Here is a 22221-nt window from a genome sequence, read left to right on the forward strand (position 1 = left end):
ATGTGGAACCACCAGGAGAATGCCCTCAGATGACCTCAGTGACTGGGCAGCTTGGTAAGGGAGAAGGCGTTCTCTCAAATGAATGTGAGTGCAAAACAATTGTGCACCCCCACTGCCCATGTTGGGTGGGATTTTTGTGTCAGTCAATTTTATCCAGATTACAGTGTCAGCCAATGTGGGGTAGTTGACACTGGTTACACTTGAGTTTAACTTTGCAATATCTAGCAAACTCACTAGGTGGTCCTGGGCAGGTCACAGTGTCCTAGCTTGCCACATAGGCTTGTGAGAATAAAATAGAATAGTTCCATATGTGCCACCCTGAGCTTCCTGGAAGTGTGATTTTATATCTAAAATGTGACAGATACATATGTATGACAAGCTTCTAGAATGTGTTGTGTAAGGTGAAAGTAAGTCCGTGGGCTTGTGTTGTCACAGTTTCCAAAAGCCTGTCTATTATGAACTTGCTATACAAAGATTTGAACATTGTGAATAAGTAACTCCATGAAGCAGAAAATGTAAGATGTGGCTGTTTCCAAGAATGCTCTCATTTTGGAGAGAGAAAAGGGTGGACCTCCAAACTGCACATTGTTTCATTTAGGATATAGCTTGGAGAATCTGAGCAGATGCTGGCAACTTTACCCTCACTGCTTTGTTGCTTTATCTTCGTGCTGTGCTTCCCCTAGCTGACTTTCTCCCTAATTTTCCATTGCCCTAAGTATTGCTCTACTGGTGACTGACATTTCTTGTTCTGCTAGTGGTGGTGATTCCAGTTCCAAGGTGACAACTTTTTTAAAAAGTCGTTATTAGACCTGTGTAGTTGGCAATGTTCATCCTGCAATCCAGATAACTGGTTATGCCTAGTGGCTCATTGGCTTGCTCCTTTTTGTAGTTCTATCAGAGCTCTTGTACCTTTTTATTATGTGCATAACAGGTATAGATTTTGCAGGTAAAGCTTATCCCATCCTTGAATCTCCATGCTGGGAATTGGTTCAGCTGTGGCGTGGGGTTTCTACCTGCATTGCATTTGACAAAGATGAAGGAGCTCTGCCAGAAATAAAAGTTGGCAAGCTTATTGGCTTCTTCAATGGAAAGGGAGGGCCTTGGGCATTTGGAGTTAAGAGCAGACTGCCTCAAAACTAGCCAAGACATGAACAGTTCTGTGTAAGATCATCAGCCTTGGATTTGGGTCACTTGGGTGATGATGGTGGTGGAGGTGGAGTGGAGTGGGGTAGAAAGTATGTTTCAGTGTAAGCTGGTATACAGGAGAGAGAAGGAACCATGAATAAAACCATAGGATGACAGTGATTAAAACTCTGAAACATACAAAAGACAACACACAGGTTTTGGGGAAATAAGGCCCAAGCTAGATTTGTGCAGGGCAGCCACACTTATGTTTGCGTGTCTGCCCTGTTTACATATATGGTGGAGTAGTCTTTTCTCCAAAAGAGGCTTTGAACATCTAGCCTGGGCCTAAGGAAAGACGAATATTAAAAGTACAAGAAATACAGGAAATTTTTGTTTATACCGTGAACAGGCAGTTTTAGTTAGGATTTGCCATCAAGTTTGAGGATGTTGATAGTTTGTCTTTACAGTAGCAGCTAAAAGAAATGGCTTCATTCTTTCAAATCCATGCTTCCAGATAGTTAATTGTACTAGATGTCTACTGTTGAGACTGAGGATCCCAGTCAAAGCTAGCTTCCTCTAACATAATTTTAGCATGATGTAACTAGTTAATTTTCTTCAGGCTACAGAATAACATGACTACCTTGGTGACACAGCAGATTTCCACTAAAATATGGCAGTGAGTAGCTTTCCCAATATTACATGTTCAGTCTCCCAGGCCATTACCTTATGGTTGTTGTTTTTGTGTATTTTGTATAGATTCTACCTCTTATTACTTCTGGTGTTAAGCAGGAAATCTAAGCAGTCCCTTCAGAATTAATCACTACTGGGCAATTGCCCTTCTTTCCTCACCACCATAGCTCATTTAAACCGTGGCTTTAACCATGGTAAATAAGGCTTTTTGTCTGACCCACCATGGTTAAAGCCGTGGTTTAAGGTATCTTCTGAACATGGCCTAAGTCTTTGTTTAATTTCAAACAGTAAGTTTCAAACTTCAGAATCTAGCCTATAGTTTTAAAAAGGGCCTTTCTTTCTAAAATAATGTAGTTTTTCCTTGAGAAATTAAATTAAGGCATGTTATCTGAATGGAAGTCAATTTGCCAGATGTTGAGAGGGTTGTTGTGTACTTTGACAGAAACAAAAGCCTGTTTATAAATGGCTTGGTAACTTCTTAAGAACTCTTGTGACTTAGAATTGATGCCTAGTTACAAGATCTAGAATTTAATCCTAAACATAGGAAGTAAGTTCTCCTAGAACTCAGTTGGACTTACTTCTCATTAGACACAGCTAATGCTTCTTTTGTTCATACGTTCTGGAAATGTCCAATAGTCGCCTCCTTTTGGGAGGAAATTATCAGACACATAAATTTTGTATTAGAAAGCTCTTAAATACTTTCGGATGTACATTTCATCTTAAATTACTTACTGGCTTCTTGGTTAACATAAATGAATTTTTTGCACCCTTTTGACCACCAGAAGACTGATTCTACAACTTTAGAAAGATAAAACCACACTGCCTATAACGCAGCGGACTGAAGACTTAACATTAGCAACATTTGAAAGAGTGGTATACAGTTGCCATTTATGAATGGTCTTCTACTCAGACATTTGGTCTGCCTTCACTAATGTTTAGGTGTAATTGATGCTATTTTCCCTTTTTTCTTAGATAATTTTGTGATATTTGAAACTGAGGCTTTTGAAGAATGTAGTTGCATATGTATTTTTTATTTTTTATTTCTTTATTTTTTATATTTTGTTAAAAATTCACAATAAAATTTTATGCACACACACACGCACACACACTCACTCACACACACTTCTTATTAGACATGCTTTGGATTGGACTATAAAACTTGCATCATTTCAAGCCATTATTCCTAAGCATTCTTTTTGCTGTTCACATACTTGTGACTATGAAATTCCAGTAATCTGCTAATAATTTCCCATTAAAAGAGTAACCAGGATTTGATGCCAGGTGGAACATCCAAAGATCAAGGATTGTGGAAATACAAAATCATACCATTCTGTAGCTTTTCGTTAGATTCTAAAACTCTCCCGTTGCTTTCTGCCTTGCGCCTTTTAAAACCAATTTGGTGTATGTAGACTACTCAGATAGTCATCTGCCCCTCAGGTCTAGCCCACAAGCTCAGTTGTGGAGCTACTGAAGTTTCATTCTTTCTTTTAAATGCATGCAAATGTTCCCTTCATAATTTTGCCTTACTTTAAAAGAAATATTTTGTCTTGATTAATGATTTTCTACTTGCTAGCTGTAAGGCTTTGTAGTTGGCCCAAAACCCCTCAAAACCCTTCATTTTTCTGCATGAACATAATTAATTGAATAAGAAAATAAGAATTGAACATATTGTTCTAATAAAAATCAATGCTCTGAATAGAGTATCAGTATGTTGTTGATCAAAGTCTTAATAACAATGTTATTCCCACAAAAGGAGAAATATGGAGTGGATGAAACAAAACCTCTATTTCAGGGAACCATGAGAGCTACAGGGGAGTAGATAAATTCTCTGCTCAAAGATAAGATGCACAAACCACTTGCCAGATTCCAATGTATTAATCTGGGTACTCTAATTTGTGTGCTGCAACTAGAGGACAGATGTTATGTAAAAGCTGATTGCAGAATAATAGCTCTAGGCAGTTTCCTTATAGACCAAGTTATGTTGGCCCACTGGTGCTTAATGCATTAAACTTTAGAGTTGTGCAGGGCTCTTTTTTAGCCTAGATATTCAGGACAAAAGCAACAAAATGAATGTTGCTTTGCCTGGAGTCTATGCAATCATGCTTGCAGACTTTTTATCTAGTCTGTCCAGAACTACACATTTTCATACTTTTGCACATGTGGAGGGGCTGTCGATTGAAATTAAAAGAGTTTTTGCAGATCCTGCACTTTAGGATATATTTTAGGTGCCCTGAGTAGGAAAGAAGATTGTTACCCATTAAGTTGATGATTTTTTTAAAAAACTACCCCTTTTCTGAATGGTTGAGACATAACCATTTCAGCATGTCATACCTGGTCAAAGTAAGCTAAAGTTTCCCATTGACTAGCTTCGCACATAGCCCGAAGCAAGCAAGTGTTCTGGTGTTCAGCACTCAAGCTGTTCCAAACAACCCAGAGAGGCTCCATCCCTGGATTGTTGTCTGACATGTGGAAACGGGGAATTTTGGGGTAGGAACAACTCAGGGTTGTAATCTATGGTTTGTTCTTGGGTTAACAAGTCTGGATTGTTCCTTCCCCAATGACCCAGAATTCCTGGTTTGCATGTCACGGAATGTCCCTGAGTTGTTTAGTGCTCCGGGGGCAAGTGGGCGGTGGGAGCCAGCATGCTCTCTTGTTCCTGCTTGTTCATAGCTACCCAGGCCCGGTTTGTATGTTATGGCTACTCAGGGTTAAACCCTGGGTAGTCATAACATACAAACCAGGCCTAATGTCTGAAATAGGAAATTGTGTTAACCTTACTATAAAAACAAAAAGAGGAAAAAAGAAAGACCTTTAACACTTCCATTTCAAATATATATGTTAATATAAGCAGTCCATATATCTAAATAAACATCCATACAAAATTGATGCCTCAAGGAGATATGTTCAAATGTAGCAAGAAAAGTAAGATCTTTAGTCCACTGAATGATAGATGGGGTGTGGGGAGGGTTCCCTGTTTCAGATATAAAGGGAAGCTCTAGTTTAATTTTATTACGGATAGAAGCTCTGACGTTAGTATGCTGGGAGGGGAGGGACAGGTCAATGGGCACGACGGGCATTCACTTTTGGCTTGATTAGCCATGGATTTTTGAAAGTGGAATCATTGCATCTGATCTGACTCAGTTTGCAGCTCCAACTGAAAGTAGAATATACATCATTTCTAAAAAGAGACTAAATATGACAGCCCCCTGGAACACCTTTTTTTGTGGGCAGGGCCAATCCAAGAAATTTTGCTGCCTGAGACAGAAAAGCAAGTGGCACCTTCATGCACCCAAGTCAAGGTGCTTAGTACCCAGAGTCAGCTAAATTATTTTGATACATGGGACAGAAGATATCACAGGTACCTCTCCCCATCCCTGGCAATAAAACTACAATAATAACAAAATAACTTGCTGCCCAAGACAGCTGCCACACTCTGCCTAAGGATAGGGCGGGCCCTGTTTGTAGAATACAATAAGACTAATGGCATTGTGGGGTCTGGTTTTTAGTGTGTGCGTATACATTTCTGATGTTTCCAAAAAGTTTTACCTCCATCACATTGCCCACAAGGAATTAATTTGGCAAATGTTAAGGCGTTTGGTTTGTATAGTGGTTAAGACTCAGCAGTGCGGTTAGGGTTTACTTTAATATGTCCTTATGCCATCATTAGATAGTTTTCCTGGCTGAAAAAAAAATGTAAAGAGTGTTATAGTTTTAAAAAGCTACTTTAACAAGGGATACTTTGGGTGGCTGTTCTTAAGGGACATTGGTTTGATTTCTAGCCAGTGCATACATACGGGCTTATATTTTCATAGCCAACACCATGATCATAAACATGCTTGTTCGGAAGTAAGGCCCACTGATTTCGTTAGGACTTGTTGCCAAAGTATGTGTTCTTAGCATTGCAATGAGTTTTGTTAAAAAAAACACCCACAAAAAACCCTGCTATACTACTAAAACAAGTTGTTCAACAAGGTTTTTGATTAGGGCACTTACAAGTATTGGGATCTGGAAGTCTGGAATACAAGGCTTGATTTTCCGTATTTGACTGAAAAAACAAGAGAGCAGCTCTGTAAAGATATCCTTGTACTAGGGCACCTTTTGAAAGGCTTCACCATAAAAGGAGATGTGGACAGAGTGGGAGCTGTAAGTACTTGTCAGTGAGTCAACAGAACAGAACCTTAGCAATGTAGCTTGCATGGTGTGCTGTGAACCGTTTTCCGTCTTCAGTTGAAAGGCTAAATGTGACGAAGTGCTATGTAAGCAGAAGTTTCAGAGGCCTTAGAAATACAGTGTACCACCCAATAGGCTATGCATTATAGTTATTATATGGATTTTATGGTGCTGAGAATTGAATTGCTTGGCAACTTAGGAGCAGGTAAGGTTATTCTCCAGCCAATTGTGCTTTTTCTTAGTGAATTAATGCTGATTTTGTGGATGACAGTAGCTGCTGATGAAACCATGGAAAGGCATAGGAACTCTCCAGTCATTCTTGAATGTTGGAAGGATATATGCAAGCGTACACACATAGTTCTGAAGGTTTGCACATAACCATGGTTATTTATTTATTACGGTTATATACCGCTCCATAGCCGAAGCTCTCTGGGCGGTTTACAAAGATTATAACACGGAACATTAAAAACAAATATGCAAAATTTAAAACCATAAAAAGCATAAAATCATACATATACTAACCCTCCCCTTTCATGACTGAACAGGGTAAGCTTAAGACTGTGCCCTATGTTCCTACTGCTTTAAAACCAGCAGTTTATATAAACAACACAAGCCAGGCATAATCAGAGATGACTTAAAGTAATAAGCTGCTGTGATATTTTGTCTGCCAAGAAGTCCCTGTAAAGAAGGAGGTGCAAAAATAGACTTCTGCAAACATGGCAAGAGTTGAAGTGGCAAACCTTACTTGGGATTTGTGAAAATTACACAACTGAAGTGCATTCTCAGTCCACTTCCTATACTGGGAGTCTTCATGTAGAGGATCTAACTGCAAACACTTCCCTTGATCCACTACCTCAACCTTGATCCCCTGAATGCACAGTGGTCTGAGACGGTACCCTACCACCACCATTGGAAGAAACTGGTTTTGTACTTTTGGAATTGTAATGGCAAAGTTTAAAAAGTAAAGATTTTATGGAACAATTATGTCTTGGCCAGATTCCTGGTTTATCACCCAAGGCAGCCTGTTTAAACTGACTGTATATTATTTCTGAAGATGGGGGGAAATTATAAGGTCAAAATCATATATAAAGAATGTATTTATGTACAGTTTTATGTATTTTATTGTTTATTGTTGTTCCCCACCTCGATCAAAATGGAGAGGCGGATAAGAAATATATTATTATTGTTATTATTATTATTATTGATAACGTTAATATTAACATTCAAAGCCCTAAACCAGTGGTTCTCAACCTTCCTAATGCCGCGACCCTTTAATACAGTTCCTCATGTTGTGGTGACCCCCAACCATAAAATTATTTTCGTTCTTCTCTACACGATCCATTGTCATGGGATGGTTTGCTAATGAAAATAATACATAACAATAGCTTTAATAATACAAAAGATGATACATGACATAGTTCAGTCAATACAGTTTCCTAAGATCATCGGAAATATGTGTTTTCCGATGGTCTTAGGCAACCCCTGTGAAAGGGGCATTCGACCCACAGGTTGAGAACCGCTGCCCTAAACGGTTTGGGGCCAGGTTATTTGAAGGAACGCCTCCTCCCATATGTACCTTCCCGGACCCTAAGGTCATCCACAGGGGCCCTTCTTCGTGAGCCCCTGCCAAAGGAAGTGAGGCAGGTGGCTACTAGGAGAAGGGCTTTCTTTGCTGTGGCACCCGCTGTGGCTCCCCAGAGGTCTGCCTGGCGCCTACACTGTATTCCTTTCGTCGCCAGCTGAAGACCTTTTTATTCTCTCAGTATTTTAACACTTAATTTTAACTTAAATTTAAATTTTACAGTTCTAAAGAAAATTAGAAATTTTAAAATTACTGTAAAGTAAAATTTACAGTTCTACAGTTAAATTTTACAGTTCTAATTCTGCATTTTAATGTTACATCAATTTCTGCTGTATGGTTTTATCCTGGTTGTGCTTTTTATACTGTATTTTGTATTTGTGTTTTTAGACTGTTGGTTGTTTTATTATGGTTTTAATTTTTGTGAACTGCCCAGAGAGCTTCGGCTATTGGGAGGTATAAAAATGTAATAAATAAATAAATAAATAATATTGTTTGGATTCTGGTTCTTCTCTTCTTTCAGTTCTCAGAATATTTCCAGAAGAAAAGGACCTTAGAAGAAAGCATTGAAAAATCAAAAATTGGACGTCAAGATACTGTAAGTTTTATTTTGGGAAACATATAGAACAAATTATAATCTGAAAACTTTAGGGTATTAAGTGAAAGGTTTTTTTCACGTGATGGAGTAGGAATGATCTGTCCTGCATTTTCTTTCCTAAAAAACAGATCTGCACTAGTGATGATGTTTGTATATTAAATTGAGTGGAGCAGGGGACAGAACGCACAAAAATGTGTCTTAAAGTTGGTCTGCTTTTTTTTAATTTATAGAATCAGAGAATAGTAGAGTTGGAAGGGACCTATAAGGCCATTGAGTCCAACCCCCTGCTCAATGCAGGAATTCACCCTAAAGCATACTTGACAGATGGTTGTCCAGCTGCCTCTTGAATGCCTCTAGTGTGGGAGGGCCTATTCCTGTAAGTTGCAGCACTTGCCAATAAATGTAAACATTCAGGGTGCGTCATGCCTACTTCTGTATGAGAATATTCTCACAATAGCACATAATATGCTCTATTTAAGATTTAAAAAAAATATGAATTTGGAGGCAAGGGATAAAAAATAATGTCCAATAGATTATGAAAAAAATGGGGGGGGGGGAAGACTTATTTTATTTCCGTGGGGCAGAGGAGAGGAAAAGGATCTACTTAGGATGGTCTAGGAAACAGATCTAGGAATCCAAATTGAGGAAAAAGATTGGAATGCCCTGTGGAATAGATGCCCATTGAATACAATATCATATAAAAACGGAATTAATGTTAACATTGATACTCAGATGGTATCTGACGCCAAGAAAAATATCCACATTGAGCCCAGGGACGTCCCCAGAATGTCGGAGAGGTTGTTCGGGAGTCAGGATGTATATACACATGTGGTGGTCATGCCCAAAGGTGAATATCTTCTGGAACAAAGTGTTCCAGGAGATTAGCTCAATAACTGGACATTGGGCTCATCCATCCTAGCATTGTTAAATTTATATAAAGGACTGGACAATAAACTGTTAGACAAGGATTTAATAGGCCACTTTCTCCTGGCAGCAAGATGGCTGATTGCCAGGCACTGGAAGGATGGCAAAGGGCTTCACATTGATAATTGGTATCAATTGGGTTTGCAGATTGCCCTTCTAGAAAAATTGACAGAAAAAATGAGGAAAGTGCAAGGACAATTACGCTAAGATAAATTTGTAGGGGTCTGGAAGAAGTTTATTGACTTTGTGAATAAAGAAGAAGAGGGGAGAACACCCCTGTTACTATATACAGACATTTGGAGTGGATAGGAGGATGGTATTAATGGGAGAGGGGGGGATTCCACTCAAGGCAGAAACTTGTAATTTGTATCTGAATTGATATGGAATGTATATATACAAATGATGTTACATTTGTTTTATGTAACCAGAACTACTAAAAATAAATATTATAAAAAAGAAGAAAAAGAATATTCTCACAAACCTTATGTTGCAGGGATGTTATTACAATGTTGTTCCCAGATGTGCCATGACAATAATGGAACAAACTATTTGAACTACTATAGGCAAGAACAGTTGTTCCCTGTGCCTGTCCTCTTATATCAATGGATCTGGTGCTTCCATTTTTAGAGGAAAAGAGTACAACAATTGTCTTGTAATTGCTGCCTTTTAAGATTAATTTTCTGGATTCTCCCCAAATAAAATGAACCCAGGCAGAACGTACAGCACTAACAAAGGAACTTACTGCCCTTCGACAGAAGAAAGACCAACTAAAGGCAGCAATAGATAAATATAAAGAATGTGATCCAGATATTGTTGAAGAAATCCGTAAGTTATGCCTAAAGTTGCTTTAATACACTGTGTTTTTTATACAGCGAATAACTGAAATTTTGTAGCATAGCAATTTTAGTAGCTCATGAGAACCCACTAAAACTGAGAGGTTGTATATAAATACAGTTGCTATTTATAAAAAACAAGTATTAATTCAATAAATTTGCCAGCTTCAGAGGAGTATCTGATGTGTAGAGGAGTAGTCTACATATAGTTTGGTGATAATAAATTTCATAGGCATATTAATAAGCTGTGACACATGTGCTGTTTTGTTAGGCATTTCAGAAGAGCAACCCCGTTGGATCATACCAAAACTGAATTTAGCGTGGAGGCCTTTGGCCCTGGGACAGTGTCCTAGAGACTATAGGATTTTTTAGAGTCCCCTTCCTCAGGCTGTAGACACTGCTACAACTACAGGAGAGGGACTCAGCATTCGTCAGAGCAGAATTTGTTCTCCAGTACTCCTAGCGGCATATTTTGGCAGAAGTCTTTGTACAACCGTTATTTATTTTCATGTTTGTCCATCCCCATTTTGTATTTGTTTGTTTAGGTTGTAATTTTTTCATGGTAGGGAAGTAATAACTATTTCCTAGAAGCTGTATTCAGCTCTATTCATGGCCCCACTCTCCATGGAGGGAGAGTGGGGCCATGAATGCCAGCCTTCTCCCCACCATCCCTGCACAATTCAGCTTCACTCCTGACCTTCCCGTGTTGAGCAGGAAAGTCTGAAAGGGGATTCTAAGCAAGCTTGCCTGAATACACTTAAACTCCTTGTGACCGGAAACTCTAATGGTGCAGGGTTTCCTGTCATGAGGAGGATTCTAAGCACCATTAAGATATACCCACCCAGTATGGGAAGATCAGGTGTGAAGCCAGCGCATGTGGGGATATTCAGGCTGGACTAGCATCTCCTCTACTGGTACAATTTAATCATGCCTGAATAGGGCTGCAGAAGCTCCTGAATTTGGGCAGAAGAATGGAGCTCTGCAACAAGTATGTGTGTGTTTGTAGCCTTCAAAGCTTTCCTTTCTCAGGCAGGAGGCAATCCAGCTCTGGGCAGCCTCTTCACTTGAGGAGGGACAGCTAAAAGCCCTTGAAGTGCAGATCATGTCAGCTGGCCTGATCCGCACCTTCAAAGCACCCACTTCTCAGCTGGTGAGGATACCCAGAACAGAAGAGCTTTTCCATCTGAGCAGGATTTGCGCTCTCTTTCTACTCCTTCCCTACCCAACACTTCCAGTTTAAAGAAAACAAAACAAAACCTTTTTATACTTCTGAAAACCTCTGCGTTCTCCTGAGCAAACTAACACCTACCTACTGTGCATGGATAGTGCTATTTTGGCTACAGTCATGCCTGAATGTCAGGAATAGATGGAATATCTTGCACATTGTTGTGAGGAGGATAGTATTGGAAGTCAGAGGACCTATGATGCATCTTTTGGCAAGACACAAAGATTATGAATTGGCATTTCAAAAGATTGTCTGAATCAATCCCGAATGTGAAGAAATCCATCTCTCTTTTCCTTTTCTGTGGGAGCAGTTTCCTAACCATTGCCTTTGGGTTGCGATGTGCTAAAGCCTTCGCGCAAGGCGAAGTTTGGAAGATCTCTATGACTCTGTCTTCAGTTAAATCCTTGAAAGGATTTCAGCGTCTGCATTAATTTTGCATTGTCTTTCACCAAACATCTGTAGACGCCTCCTGTACAGGAAATGCATAAAACAATGTCGCATCTGCCTTTACACTCAAGCAGTGCATATTAAAAACAACTGTATAGTTTTGCCTTTGTAGAGCTGTATTGTTAAAGCACTGGATCTTGGTGAACCTTTTTAAAAAAAAACTCTTGTCAAGTCCCATCAGTGCAGGCTTCCCATGTCCCTTATGGAAAGGTCAGGCTGTCATATCTCATCAGTCCATAAGTACTGTCTCTCCAAAAAGTGTCTGATAGGGTTTGTCAGGACAAAGTAACAAAAGACTTCTGTCAACTCTACACAAATACATTGTCTACAACCATATGCTAGGCTTAGTTGTACTACCCACATGCCATTGACCTATTTGGGTTTTTCTCTCTCCCTCTCTCTTCTAAATAAAAGAGCTTTTGCTTAGAACTCAGCTCCACAGTCAGCAGCAGTAGGTGAACTGAAAATTGGCTTGCATTTTGAACACACTTCCCCACAACACACACACAGCAGCTCTCAGTCCTCTCCATGTAGCACCTGGTACTGCTGTTGTATGGACAACGTGGACAGAAAGTGGTTTCTCTTGATTATCTCCTATAAGCTTGCATATCCATAACAAGCAGCAGTCAGTTTTGCTTCCTGTGGAAGAGAGCAAGAAGAAAACAGTGCAGCAGTTCAGGAAATGCAAGTGCGGCTGCAGATCTAAGCATTGCAGGATCTACCCAGTGTTGTCAAGGAACTCAGCATCCCTAAGAATATTGGCTTTTTTTTCTTTTTAAAGTTGCTGTTTCCTATATCTGTAATGACATAGTTCCAGTGTGTCAGACTTCCACTGATGAGTCCCATACGCTTGAGATGTACTAAATTTAATGGGACTTACTTCATGAGTCAATCATGTCCATAAAACAGTCCCATTTTATTTTTCAGCACACATTCAGATAGTTACCACTGCACAGCATTTTGTAATCTACAGTGCAGAGTATTTCCATGATTAACTGAGCAGTGCGTGAAAATTGGCATACATCTCCCATTGTGCATTACTCAAACACAGTGGGCCAGTTTGCACGTTGTGATAAGCCGCCCTGAAAATAGGCTCTTCGCTCACTAACCCATGTTACTCCTGACAAATGATCAGATGCTCTGCATCTTGCCATGGCTTGCTTCCACGGAGTCCTTTCGCCCACTCCCAGCACATATCTCTTTGCGCCACAACCTTAGCAGACTACTTCGCTGATGAGTAGAAATGCACTAATTAGGAAAATGAAGTTTAGTTTGTAGGGTTTTTTTTCACATTTGGGAGATTTGCACAAATTTATTTATTCATAACTTTAGGGGAGAGGTTACTGCGCTTTAGAAAATTCGCTCAAATCTCCCCAGAGGTTAAAAAATGTTAAATTTGAGTGGTTCTCCTTGAAGGTTGAAAAAAATAAAGGTGTCAGTGCCTGGGGAGGCAAAAAAGGGGAGGAGTAAATTGACTAGCGTCATTTCAAGTTGTAATAAGGGATAACGTTGGTGAGACCGTGAAGAGCGACCAGGTTTTTTGCTGCTCTTGCTAGGCGGCTTTGTAGCTCTTTCCAACAGGCGAAGCACAAGGCATTGGGCTGGGTCTCCATGTCACAAGAAACCACTCTGAAAACAAGCCACCATGAACAACCAAACAACAAACGATGCGTTCTCAGTGTGGCTTGTGCACAGTTAATAAAACATGCTGAGGAAACTGTGCCAGGTTCAGACGTCACAACAAGCCATCCTGAAAGAAAAAAGGCTGAGGACCCACCATGTTGTGTCATGCAAACCACGTCACTATGACAGGGAACATTGTACCTAGCACCCTTGCAGTAGCTGAATCAAGTACCAGAATTTCAGCTGGACAGCGTCAATATCAAAGCTTTAGTAAAAAAAAAAAAAAAAAAAGTCTAAATTCTGGCTCAGGAAGAGTCCATTTGTGTTACAGGAATAAATTATGATACTAGATCCAGCTCTCAGGGCCGAAAAGGTTGTGCTTTATATTCAAATGTGCTTAGTTTGCATAATTCTGGAATGGCATGGAGCTCTTGCACAACACTGGGATTCATTAACTTTGGACCCAGCTGTGAACTGCTTTCTTGTATTGTCTCCCATATTTGCCCACCAAGCTGTCAAGGAAGCAAGTGTTGCTTCTTAGAAGTGAAAAGCATTCTGCTCTAAACTTGCTCTTGTAACTTCCACTTGTAGGTTACAAACTGTAAAGTTCTTGTCTAATAGTAAGTTACACTCCTGATGACCTGTAGAGCAGTCTGCTTTTTACAGGAACCTCTCGCTGTTTAAGTACAAAGGGTTCACTCTGATTTCAGATGAGATTGGAATAAATTTATCCGAATCTTTGCAAGTAATTTGGGAATATCAGAGGAAGGAATAGCATGGCAGAAATGTTGTCTGTTGGGGGGGAAATATGAGTGTATCATACACTGTCTCAATAGTAATTAACTGAATGCCTTTTAAGGGATCTTGATCGTTGTTGTTTAGATCAAATCCATATATCTAATGTGCAGATGGATTTCTGCAGCCTGATAGCTCATACTGGCTCAAGCCACTTCGTGTTTTGTAAATTTAGCTACTCTTTCCATGTTAATACACTTGATGCTTTTCTCAAGGACAAGTGCTTCAGGATGCAGGGAAAGGAGTTTGTTTAACCCCTAAATAATCCAGAGTTTGCACAACATGAAACAACTCAGAAACACCCCTATTCATGAAAGCAAAAGTGGGCAAGAGGGTGGGAACAAGCATGCTCGCTTGCTCACATACACACGCAAGCAGCCCATGGCTAACAAACCATGATTGTTTGATTGTGCTAACCAGGTCTAAATGTAATCACATTTGGTTCACACATAAAGACAACCCAGGGTATGCTTGAGTATGAATTGAATTGTGAGTTGTTACATGCAAAGCTTGCACTATGGTTTAACTGGGTTGTTAACCATGATTAACCCAGAGTTCACAATCCTACAACAAACCATAGGTTCTCTTCCTGGGTTGCTTCTGATTAACAACCCATAGGTAATCATAGTGCAGGGTTTGCAAGTAATGACAAGCCACGATTTAACAACCCATATTCAACTTGTACTCTGGATTGTCATTATTTGCAAACCAGATTTTGTCTCATTTATTTGTCTACTCATACAGTACCTTCCTTAGCTTAGAGCTTTCACCTAAGAATCACTTGGACAGGAGGGGTCTACTAGAAGTATTTTGAGTGGCAATGGGATTAAAATGTGATCTTATTTTATGCCCTTTCCAGAAACCTATAGCAAGTGTTGACAATACAAATTATTGACAGTTTTTAAATTGTAGAAAAGTTCTTAACACTTCCTTTTCCTATGTCATGGAAAACAAAGTATAAATGCCTATTTCCCTTTCAGTTGAGGGTTTTAAAAACAAGTAACCAAGTGCATGGTGAACAGGAGTGCAAGTTTTAAATGCTCTGAAATCTTTGCCATTAGTTCTTGGAGTTATCTAACGTACACTAAATCTCCTTGTGTGTCCTACAGCCGCTCATTTTGCAAGTTAAGTTAGTCTTGCCTACAGTACAAACTTTATAACAATGAAACTTTTTATGTTGCATCAATTTCTCAGCGTCCCTAGAGACAAGCTCTAGGCTGTGCATTGACCGCTGCCAATAAATAATACAAGGCAAGCGTGGGCAAGACAGAGGGGCGTGTTTGGGTGTGGGAAATATGACAGCTCTTTCAGTTCGGTATGGGAATCTGAGGAAGAGGGAGAGCTGAAAGACGTTGGTTTGCTTCACTGACACTCCACTGCCCTTCACACTGTAAGCTAGTTGTGGAATATGCTTTGCCTTGCTCTGTGAGTTGGCTGTTTGCATAAGTAGACAAATGTATCAGCAAGGACTTGTAAAACTCAGCTACAGCAGGTTTTTCCAATCTCGAAAGTACATGCTTTGATCATGAAAATCACAGCGTCTAATGTTGGTAGCAATTGCCTCCCATGCGTTGCTGGTCACTTGAATAAATTGCCTTCATGCTAGAAGAAGGTGACTGAAAAGAGCATGTGAATTGGCCCATGAGTGAGGCTGCTTCAATTGTTTAAAAAACAAACACACACAAAAATGGGGGATTTCATCAGGAGGTAAAAGATTCTGTAATTTCTGTGCCCATAAAACGTGCCCATCTGTGGAGAAAGAGAAAGTGAAAACCACATGAGTAATTTTCCTTTAAACTTAACAATAATTTTCCTTGGCTGTATCAGAGGGACGATTCTAACATTCCTGGTTGCTGCACCACAAGATGTGGGTGGCAAAGCTCCGGAAGAGGATGTGCTGTGGACCACCAAAAGGTGGCACTGTAAATGTCATGGGGCAAGCAAGTTGGAGAGGCGCCCAGCAGAGCTACAAGGGCATGTGAACAATTAGTCTCCGTTCTTATTGATCTTCATATTTCATCCCTATGGCCAGGAAAGCTATCTTGTGGTTCATGACACTAGGCTGAGGTTGCAAAGTTGGGATTTTTCCTTTTAGTGCACTTGTAGAAACCATATCTTCTAAATGTTGGTTCACGTTGATATAACTTTATTAATCTTATTTGAGGGTTGGTAGAATATTAACTTCAAAAGAATAGCAAAACTATTTCAAGCTATTAAAAGATATAAGAGTTGTGTTCTGTGTTTGCAAAAATCATTTTTAAAATGCCATTTTAACTCCTTTGAGCCTGCTGCATTATGGGTCTGGGCCTTGCTTGTACTGATTTTCTTTTGTTTCTTGTTTTTTCAGGTCAAGCAAATAAAGTAGCTAAGGAAGCAGCCAACAGATGGACTGGTGCGTCTGCATTTACATTCCTTTTGCAGCATTCCTGCCCCTTCCCTGAGCAAAAATAAACTCAAGGGAAGAAGCAATCATTCATAAACCTTTAAAATTGTTGGTTGTTGGCTAAGGAGCAAGCAATTTGGCAACTAATGGGTTGCTAACAGCTCATAAAACCTTCTGTCATTGGTGAAGTTTGCCATTGCTCAACAAAATGTTGACTTAAATACAATGGCTGCTACTCCTCATGGATGCATTATTATAAATACATTTTGCCTGCTCTTAGCAATAGTCTTAATCATTGCCAGGTATAGTTGCAGTTTTCGTCCTGATATAAACCACTGTATATATTAAACAAGTCCAATCTGTAAGACTTACAGTGGAAGCAATCTGCAAAGTAAGAGAGTTTGTTCTTTCCATTTCGATTGTGAGCAGCCTATAACGGAAGGTTATCTTTACCTGCATACTAGCAAAACCCTTGAATTTAAGCCAGTAAAGACTATTTTAGGCGAACCTGAAGCGCACACAATATTAGCTCTTAACTTTGCCTGGCAACTCTTAGATCATGGTAAGCTCTTCATAGAAAGCAGCTGCCTTGTGCAAAATTAGAATGGCTTGCTCAACACCAGACATCCACATTTAGGAAGATCATTAACCCCTGGCCATTAACACTACTGTGGGAAAGAAAATGTGCACAGTCCATTTACTATAACAATACCTTGGAGATGTGTCTTTATCTCAAAAGGTGCAAAATATAACTTGCCAGTGCACTGAAGTTATCTTCTTATGGCCTTCTCTGGGTGCCCTCACCTTTGGCTATTGGCAAAAAGGCCACCTTGGCCTCACCTTTGGAATGACCTTGCAGGGAGGCTCACCTGGCATCAACTCTTAACATTTTTTTCCAGCATCCGTCGAATACCTTTTTATTTTCCCAGCCCTTTTAAACCTTGATAAATCTGGTTTTATTCTCTTGCTGCAATTTCATGCACACTGCCATTTTATTGTTGTTTTGGCCATCTGATTTTATTGGTTTATACTTCATTGGCCACGGTTTGGGAGCAGCAATATTGAAGGGCTGGGTAAAAATAATAAGCTTTTTTCCTTCGTTGAGCAGCTGTGTTTCTCCTCAACAAGTGTTTGCAAGCAATGGTATTCTAAGAACTGAATGCTTGCGAACTGTTGCAGGCTAGTGCTACACTTTGCTTTGTGCTCCTTCCTTGTTATTTTCCACCTCTTTTGTAAGCACCAAGTAGCAGTTACCGTGTAAAGGTTCCAATCATGGAGAGTTTCCTTACGCCAGATGACCTGTTGGAGGTTTGAGACTGGTGTGAAAGTTCTAGTCTCCCCGTGAGAGGTGGAAGTTGCATAATAACTGGTGCTAGATGTTGCAATCTAGAGGTGGAAAATGTACATGAGGAATAGCCTGAACCAGCATTCTCCGACCTGGTGTTGGACTACAAGTCCCATCACCCCAGCCATCATGACCAATGTTGGCTGGAGATTATGGGGATTATAGCCCAACATGCCTGGAGGGTTGGCACAAGGTTTAGCATTCAAGAAAGCTGTCAAGACTGATCTCTTCCGGCAGGCCTATCCAGTAGAATTTTATGATACTTTTAGGATGTTTTTTTAACAGTATATACTATGTTTTTAATTAGTATTTTATGTATTTTATGCTTGCTGTTGTTCCCCGCCTCAATCCAATCGGAGAGGCGGGTAAGAAATAAATTATTGTTGTTGAGGAAGGCTGTCAAGACATGGATAATACCATTTAGATCGACTCTAAATTTTTGAATATTTATTTCTTGAAGCCAGAAACCACTCATATTTAATGTTTATGTCCCATCCCCCCACTTTGTTTACAGATAATATCTTTGCAGTAAAGTCTTGGGCCAAACGGAAGTTTGGATTTGAAGATGGCAAAATTGATAAAACTTTTGGTATTCCGGAAGACTTCGACTATATTGATTAGTATGTTTAGAAAGGGTGGCACATAATTTAATATTGTTAAAGAGGTTCTGTTTTCATTCTGAAGTTTCATTTCCTTTCTTTCCAACTACTGTTTGTATTTTGGTTAATAAAATGTGAAAATATACTGAAAAACTATGTTTCCTTTCATTCCTTGACCCTCCCAGTTATTTTGTCTCAAACTGAGAGCGACTAATAAAAAAAAAAAATACATAGGTAGCCAGATGCCTTGAAGTCCATTGTGCTGGTTCCATGGCGTAGGAAATGGGTGAGGTCCAGGCGAAAAGAAAAAAGGAGAGACGCTGAGAAGCCACATGAAATATATTTGAAAAATGATTCTTTATAGGGGTTGGGGTTGGGGATGAATTTCATAGAATCATAGAATAGCCGAGTTGGAAGGGGCCTACAAGGCCATCTAGTCCAACCCCTTGCTCAATGCAGGAATCCACCCTAAAGCATCGCTGACAGATGGTTATTTAGATATTTTAAGTATTCTACCCCATTATTCAGACAGGCTCCCAGAGCACTTTACACATCAATAAAATAAAAACTGTCAAGCTTCAGAATTATCAAGTTCAATTATTTGAACAATCTCCTGGTGCTTTAATCAGCTTTCCGAAGCTATGATTTAGGATCACTGAGTTATTTTTAAAAGCCAGAGAGACCCCAAAAATGAAGCAATACAGATTATCTGAACGCAAAAAGAATGCTGGGTGTGTTCTTGGGCGAAGTGTACGAAGATAATACCCTGGGACAAGCAGAAGATGAGTAAATTAGTAAGATGTAGTAATTGCAATCCATTGACTTTGTGTGTGTGCATCTATGAGAGAGAGATGTGACACAAATGCTGTACGTGACACAAATGACATTTCTTCCTCGGTGATTGCAATTTAAATAATTGTAAGATTGTGTCGTTGATTAAGGGTCCTTCTACAAGACTAATTTTGAACAATAAACATACAGTTGTTGCTAATTTGTTGCATCTTCAAGGCGATGCTTGCTACATTACTTGGGGTGGAGTCGTGACTTGTAGGAGGAGAAGCAGGAATAGCAGCCTGTACTGAGGCCACCTGGCAGCAGCCCTCATTTGCAAAACTGGCGCAATCCTCTATTTGGTTCATACTGCTGGGTTTCACATGCATGCCGTGGAGTCAAGGTTTGGTTGGAACTGTGCACTCCAGAACCCCTGTACAGGTGTCTGTACACATCTCACAAGAATGCCTGTGGTCAGAGTTCTGGCGTGCATATAACTCCCTGACCAAGTTTCCTCTTTGCAGCCCTAGCATACCGAACCGATTATTTTCTGGCAGTAGCAGCATCAATAGCGGAAGATTGAAAAGTAAACCCAGGTGAAGGTTGCAGCCAAGGGGCTCTCCTCTCTCCTCTTCTATGCACATCTACAGGGCAAAGAAGTTTGGATTAGCTAAATCACCCCATTTACTGATGTTTTGGCTGTTCCTGTGCATGTACGCACCAAGTCTCCCAATAAACTCTTTATAAGTTTGACATTGATAAGTTTGAATATGACATTCCACAATTAATTTTAATAGTAGTCTGTCCTTTGAAAATATTGAAAGTATATTCTTTTCATATGCTAATCTTTGAAAGCCTTGACATGCAACATTTTAGCCGTTTATGAGAAATTGGCATATAATTCTGAAAACACTTCCAAAGCCCCATCTCTGTCATGGACTTAGAGTGCGGCCTTGGATCAGTCAGCATCTTTCACCTTTAAATCCCTTACAATAAAATGGAAGTGATGATGACTTATTTGGCAAGGTTATTGTGAAGGTGAACACAACTGAAATTATTGATTGGAAAAGTGCTTCATGAAATGATGTATGAATAAGTACTAGAAATAACCTAATTACATGTTTTAATTGTCTTTCCTTTAAAAGAGGGTGATGAAAGTTGCAGAAACTTGACAACAAAACGTAACATTGCGCAATATTAATTTCTCTTAAATCTTAATAAGACAATAATTCCAAATATGCCTTCTGTCTATATCTAATTTTAAAAGGTCAATTTCATTGAAAGCTGTTCTGTCTCCTTTCCAATGTTTTATTGTTAACAGCAATCTTGGGCCCCATCTTTGCAGCTCTTCAGAAGAATTCAAAAGATGAATTTATTCTCAATGGTCTTCTAAGGGTTCTATGGGGCTGCTTGACAGAAGTTGTTTTAGTGTGTGAGAGAGTGATCCTATGGTCCCTGGGTGAGCGTTCCAGGGACCATAGGGGAGTTTGGGTTCCCCCCCTCTGAGGTTGGAGACAGTGCTCTGACCTCAGAAGGGGGAGTTAGAGATCCAACCCCTTTGCAGCCAGCTTGGAAAGAACCACCAGCTTATCTGCCTCTCCAAGAGTGGAAACTTAACCTTGGAGGGGGGAAAGGCAATCCTGTGGCAGAGGAGGGGAAGAGACCAGAGAGGCCAGGATACGAGTTATCCTCAGCCTCCTTGCCTCTCTCTCCAAAATGCTCTAGCTAGATGGGCTAAAAAGCCTGCTAGCAAAATCTGCAGGGCAGGAAGATGGGGAGGCGAAGATTGCCTCCACCGCTTCTCCAGCCCTGCACTGGATGATCAGATGCCTCTGAGTTGGGAGGCTTCCAATCACGGACGGTGCAATCAATATTGTTGTTTTCAATGTTTGGACTCGTTTGTAGTCCTATTGTTTGGCTTTTATTACTTATTACATTATTAACTGGATTTTAATTGGAGGTGCACTGATTGTGGAATGCCCTTCCCAGAGAGGTTTGCTCTGGCATTTACATTGTCCTTTTGGTGCATGGTGAAGACCTGTATTACTAAATGCCATTTTAAGATTGTTTGATATCTTTTAAGATCGCCATTGCTTCATTTCCCTCTGTGGGTATTTTCCCCCACTGGATTTATTTAATGAATTAGTTTTGCACTGTGGCGGGGTTTTCAATCTATCTTATGTTTAGTGCTTTTACTTTACAAAATATTATTGATAAAACAAAATATTATTTATGATGTTTTATTTTGTAATCTGCTTTCTGGGAGCTCTTTTGTTCTGTAGATGGCCTATAAGCATCTCTAAATAAATGAAATAAATGTCTTTTACAAAGCCTGAGAAAATGGTCAAAGGGTTATAACTGGATGTTTCTTTAATTAAACCGACTGCCCCAAAACTCTAAAAATATTGCAGTCCCTGCACATATGAAAATCATCTGTAGGATATTAGAACTAGGCTTCAGTGCAATATTTATTAGTGTTTCTAAAACAGTGGACACAGATTACAATCCTCCATTTAGCATCAGGCTGCTAGTAACAAACTTGTCATGGAAGATTTGTAGAGACATGAAGAGGATAACTTTTTTCCTCTTGTGCCTCAGTTGTAGTACCAACTGAACATGAAGGTGGGGGTATAAATCTAACCCTCTGCCACTAAACTCTTTCTAAAATGTCTTTGCATAATCCTTGTTTTCTAATTATTCCATTTAAAAACAAAACAGAAAAGTATTCACTCCTTTGAACTTGCATATGGGGTGTTCTGAATTGCAATTGTGTTCATAATATTAAATCCTCTAGTTGGATTTAATATTAAGCAGAGCTAAACTTGTCAATCTTCAAATTCACATGTTCAATTTAGTTTCTTTTAACAGTTTTTGACAATTGGACAATTTCTGAAACTATAACTTAATACATGGGTTTTCCAAGTCCGATTAATAATTTGTGTCTTACTTTTAACAAGCTATTTAACTCTTCCTATAGTTATCCTTCAGTTGTATTTTCATAAGCCTTCCCTATTTTTTATTTTTGTCCTGCGCTGTGGGATTGTCTTTGTCTGTTGCATACAAATATTTTGAACAGCTGCAGCAAAATTGTCAGGATCAGTCTTTTCAAAAATG

The 22221-nt window shown here is 39.6% G+C and overlaps 1 protein-coding gene across 2 annotated transcripts in view; it reads left to right on the forward strand.

The window, feature by feature from the left end:
- MND1 (meiotic nuclear divisions 1) overlaps positions 1-18489 on the forward strand; it is a 34223-nt gene extending 15734 nt beyond the window's left edge. For both annotated transcript variants that reach the window (XM_063135252.1, XM_063135251.1), the window contains exons 5-8: positions 8088-8162; positions 9797-9911; positions 16357-16401; positions 18252-18489. In XM_063135252.1, coding sequence (XP_062991322.1) covers positions 8088-8162; positions 9797-9911; positions 16357-16401; positions 18252-18358 — 342 coding nt within the window. In that variant the 3' untranslated portion in view covers positions 18359-18489. The remainder of the gene's footprint in view (positions 1-8087; positions 8163-9796; positions 9912-16356; positions 16402-18251) is intronic.
- Positions 18490-22221: the final 3732 nt, after the last annotated feature.

The sequence above is a fragment of the Elgaria multicarinata genome, chromosome 10 (genome assembly GCF_023053635.1).
Source record: "Elgaria multicarinata webbii isolate HBS135686 ecotype San Diego chromosome 10, rElgMul1.1.pri, whole genome shotgun sequence".
Lineage (NCBI taxonomy): Eukaryota > Metazoa > Chordata > Lepidosauria > Squamata > Anguidae > Elgaria > Elgaria multicarinata.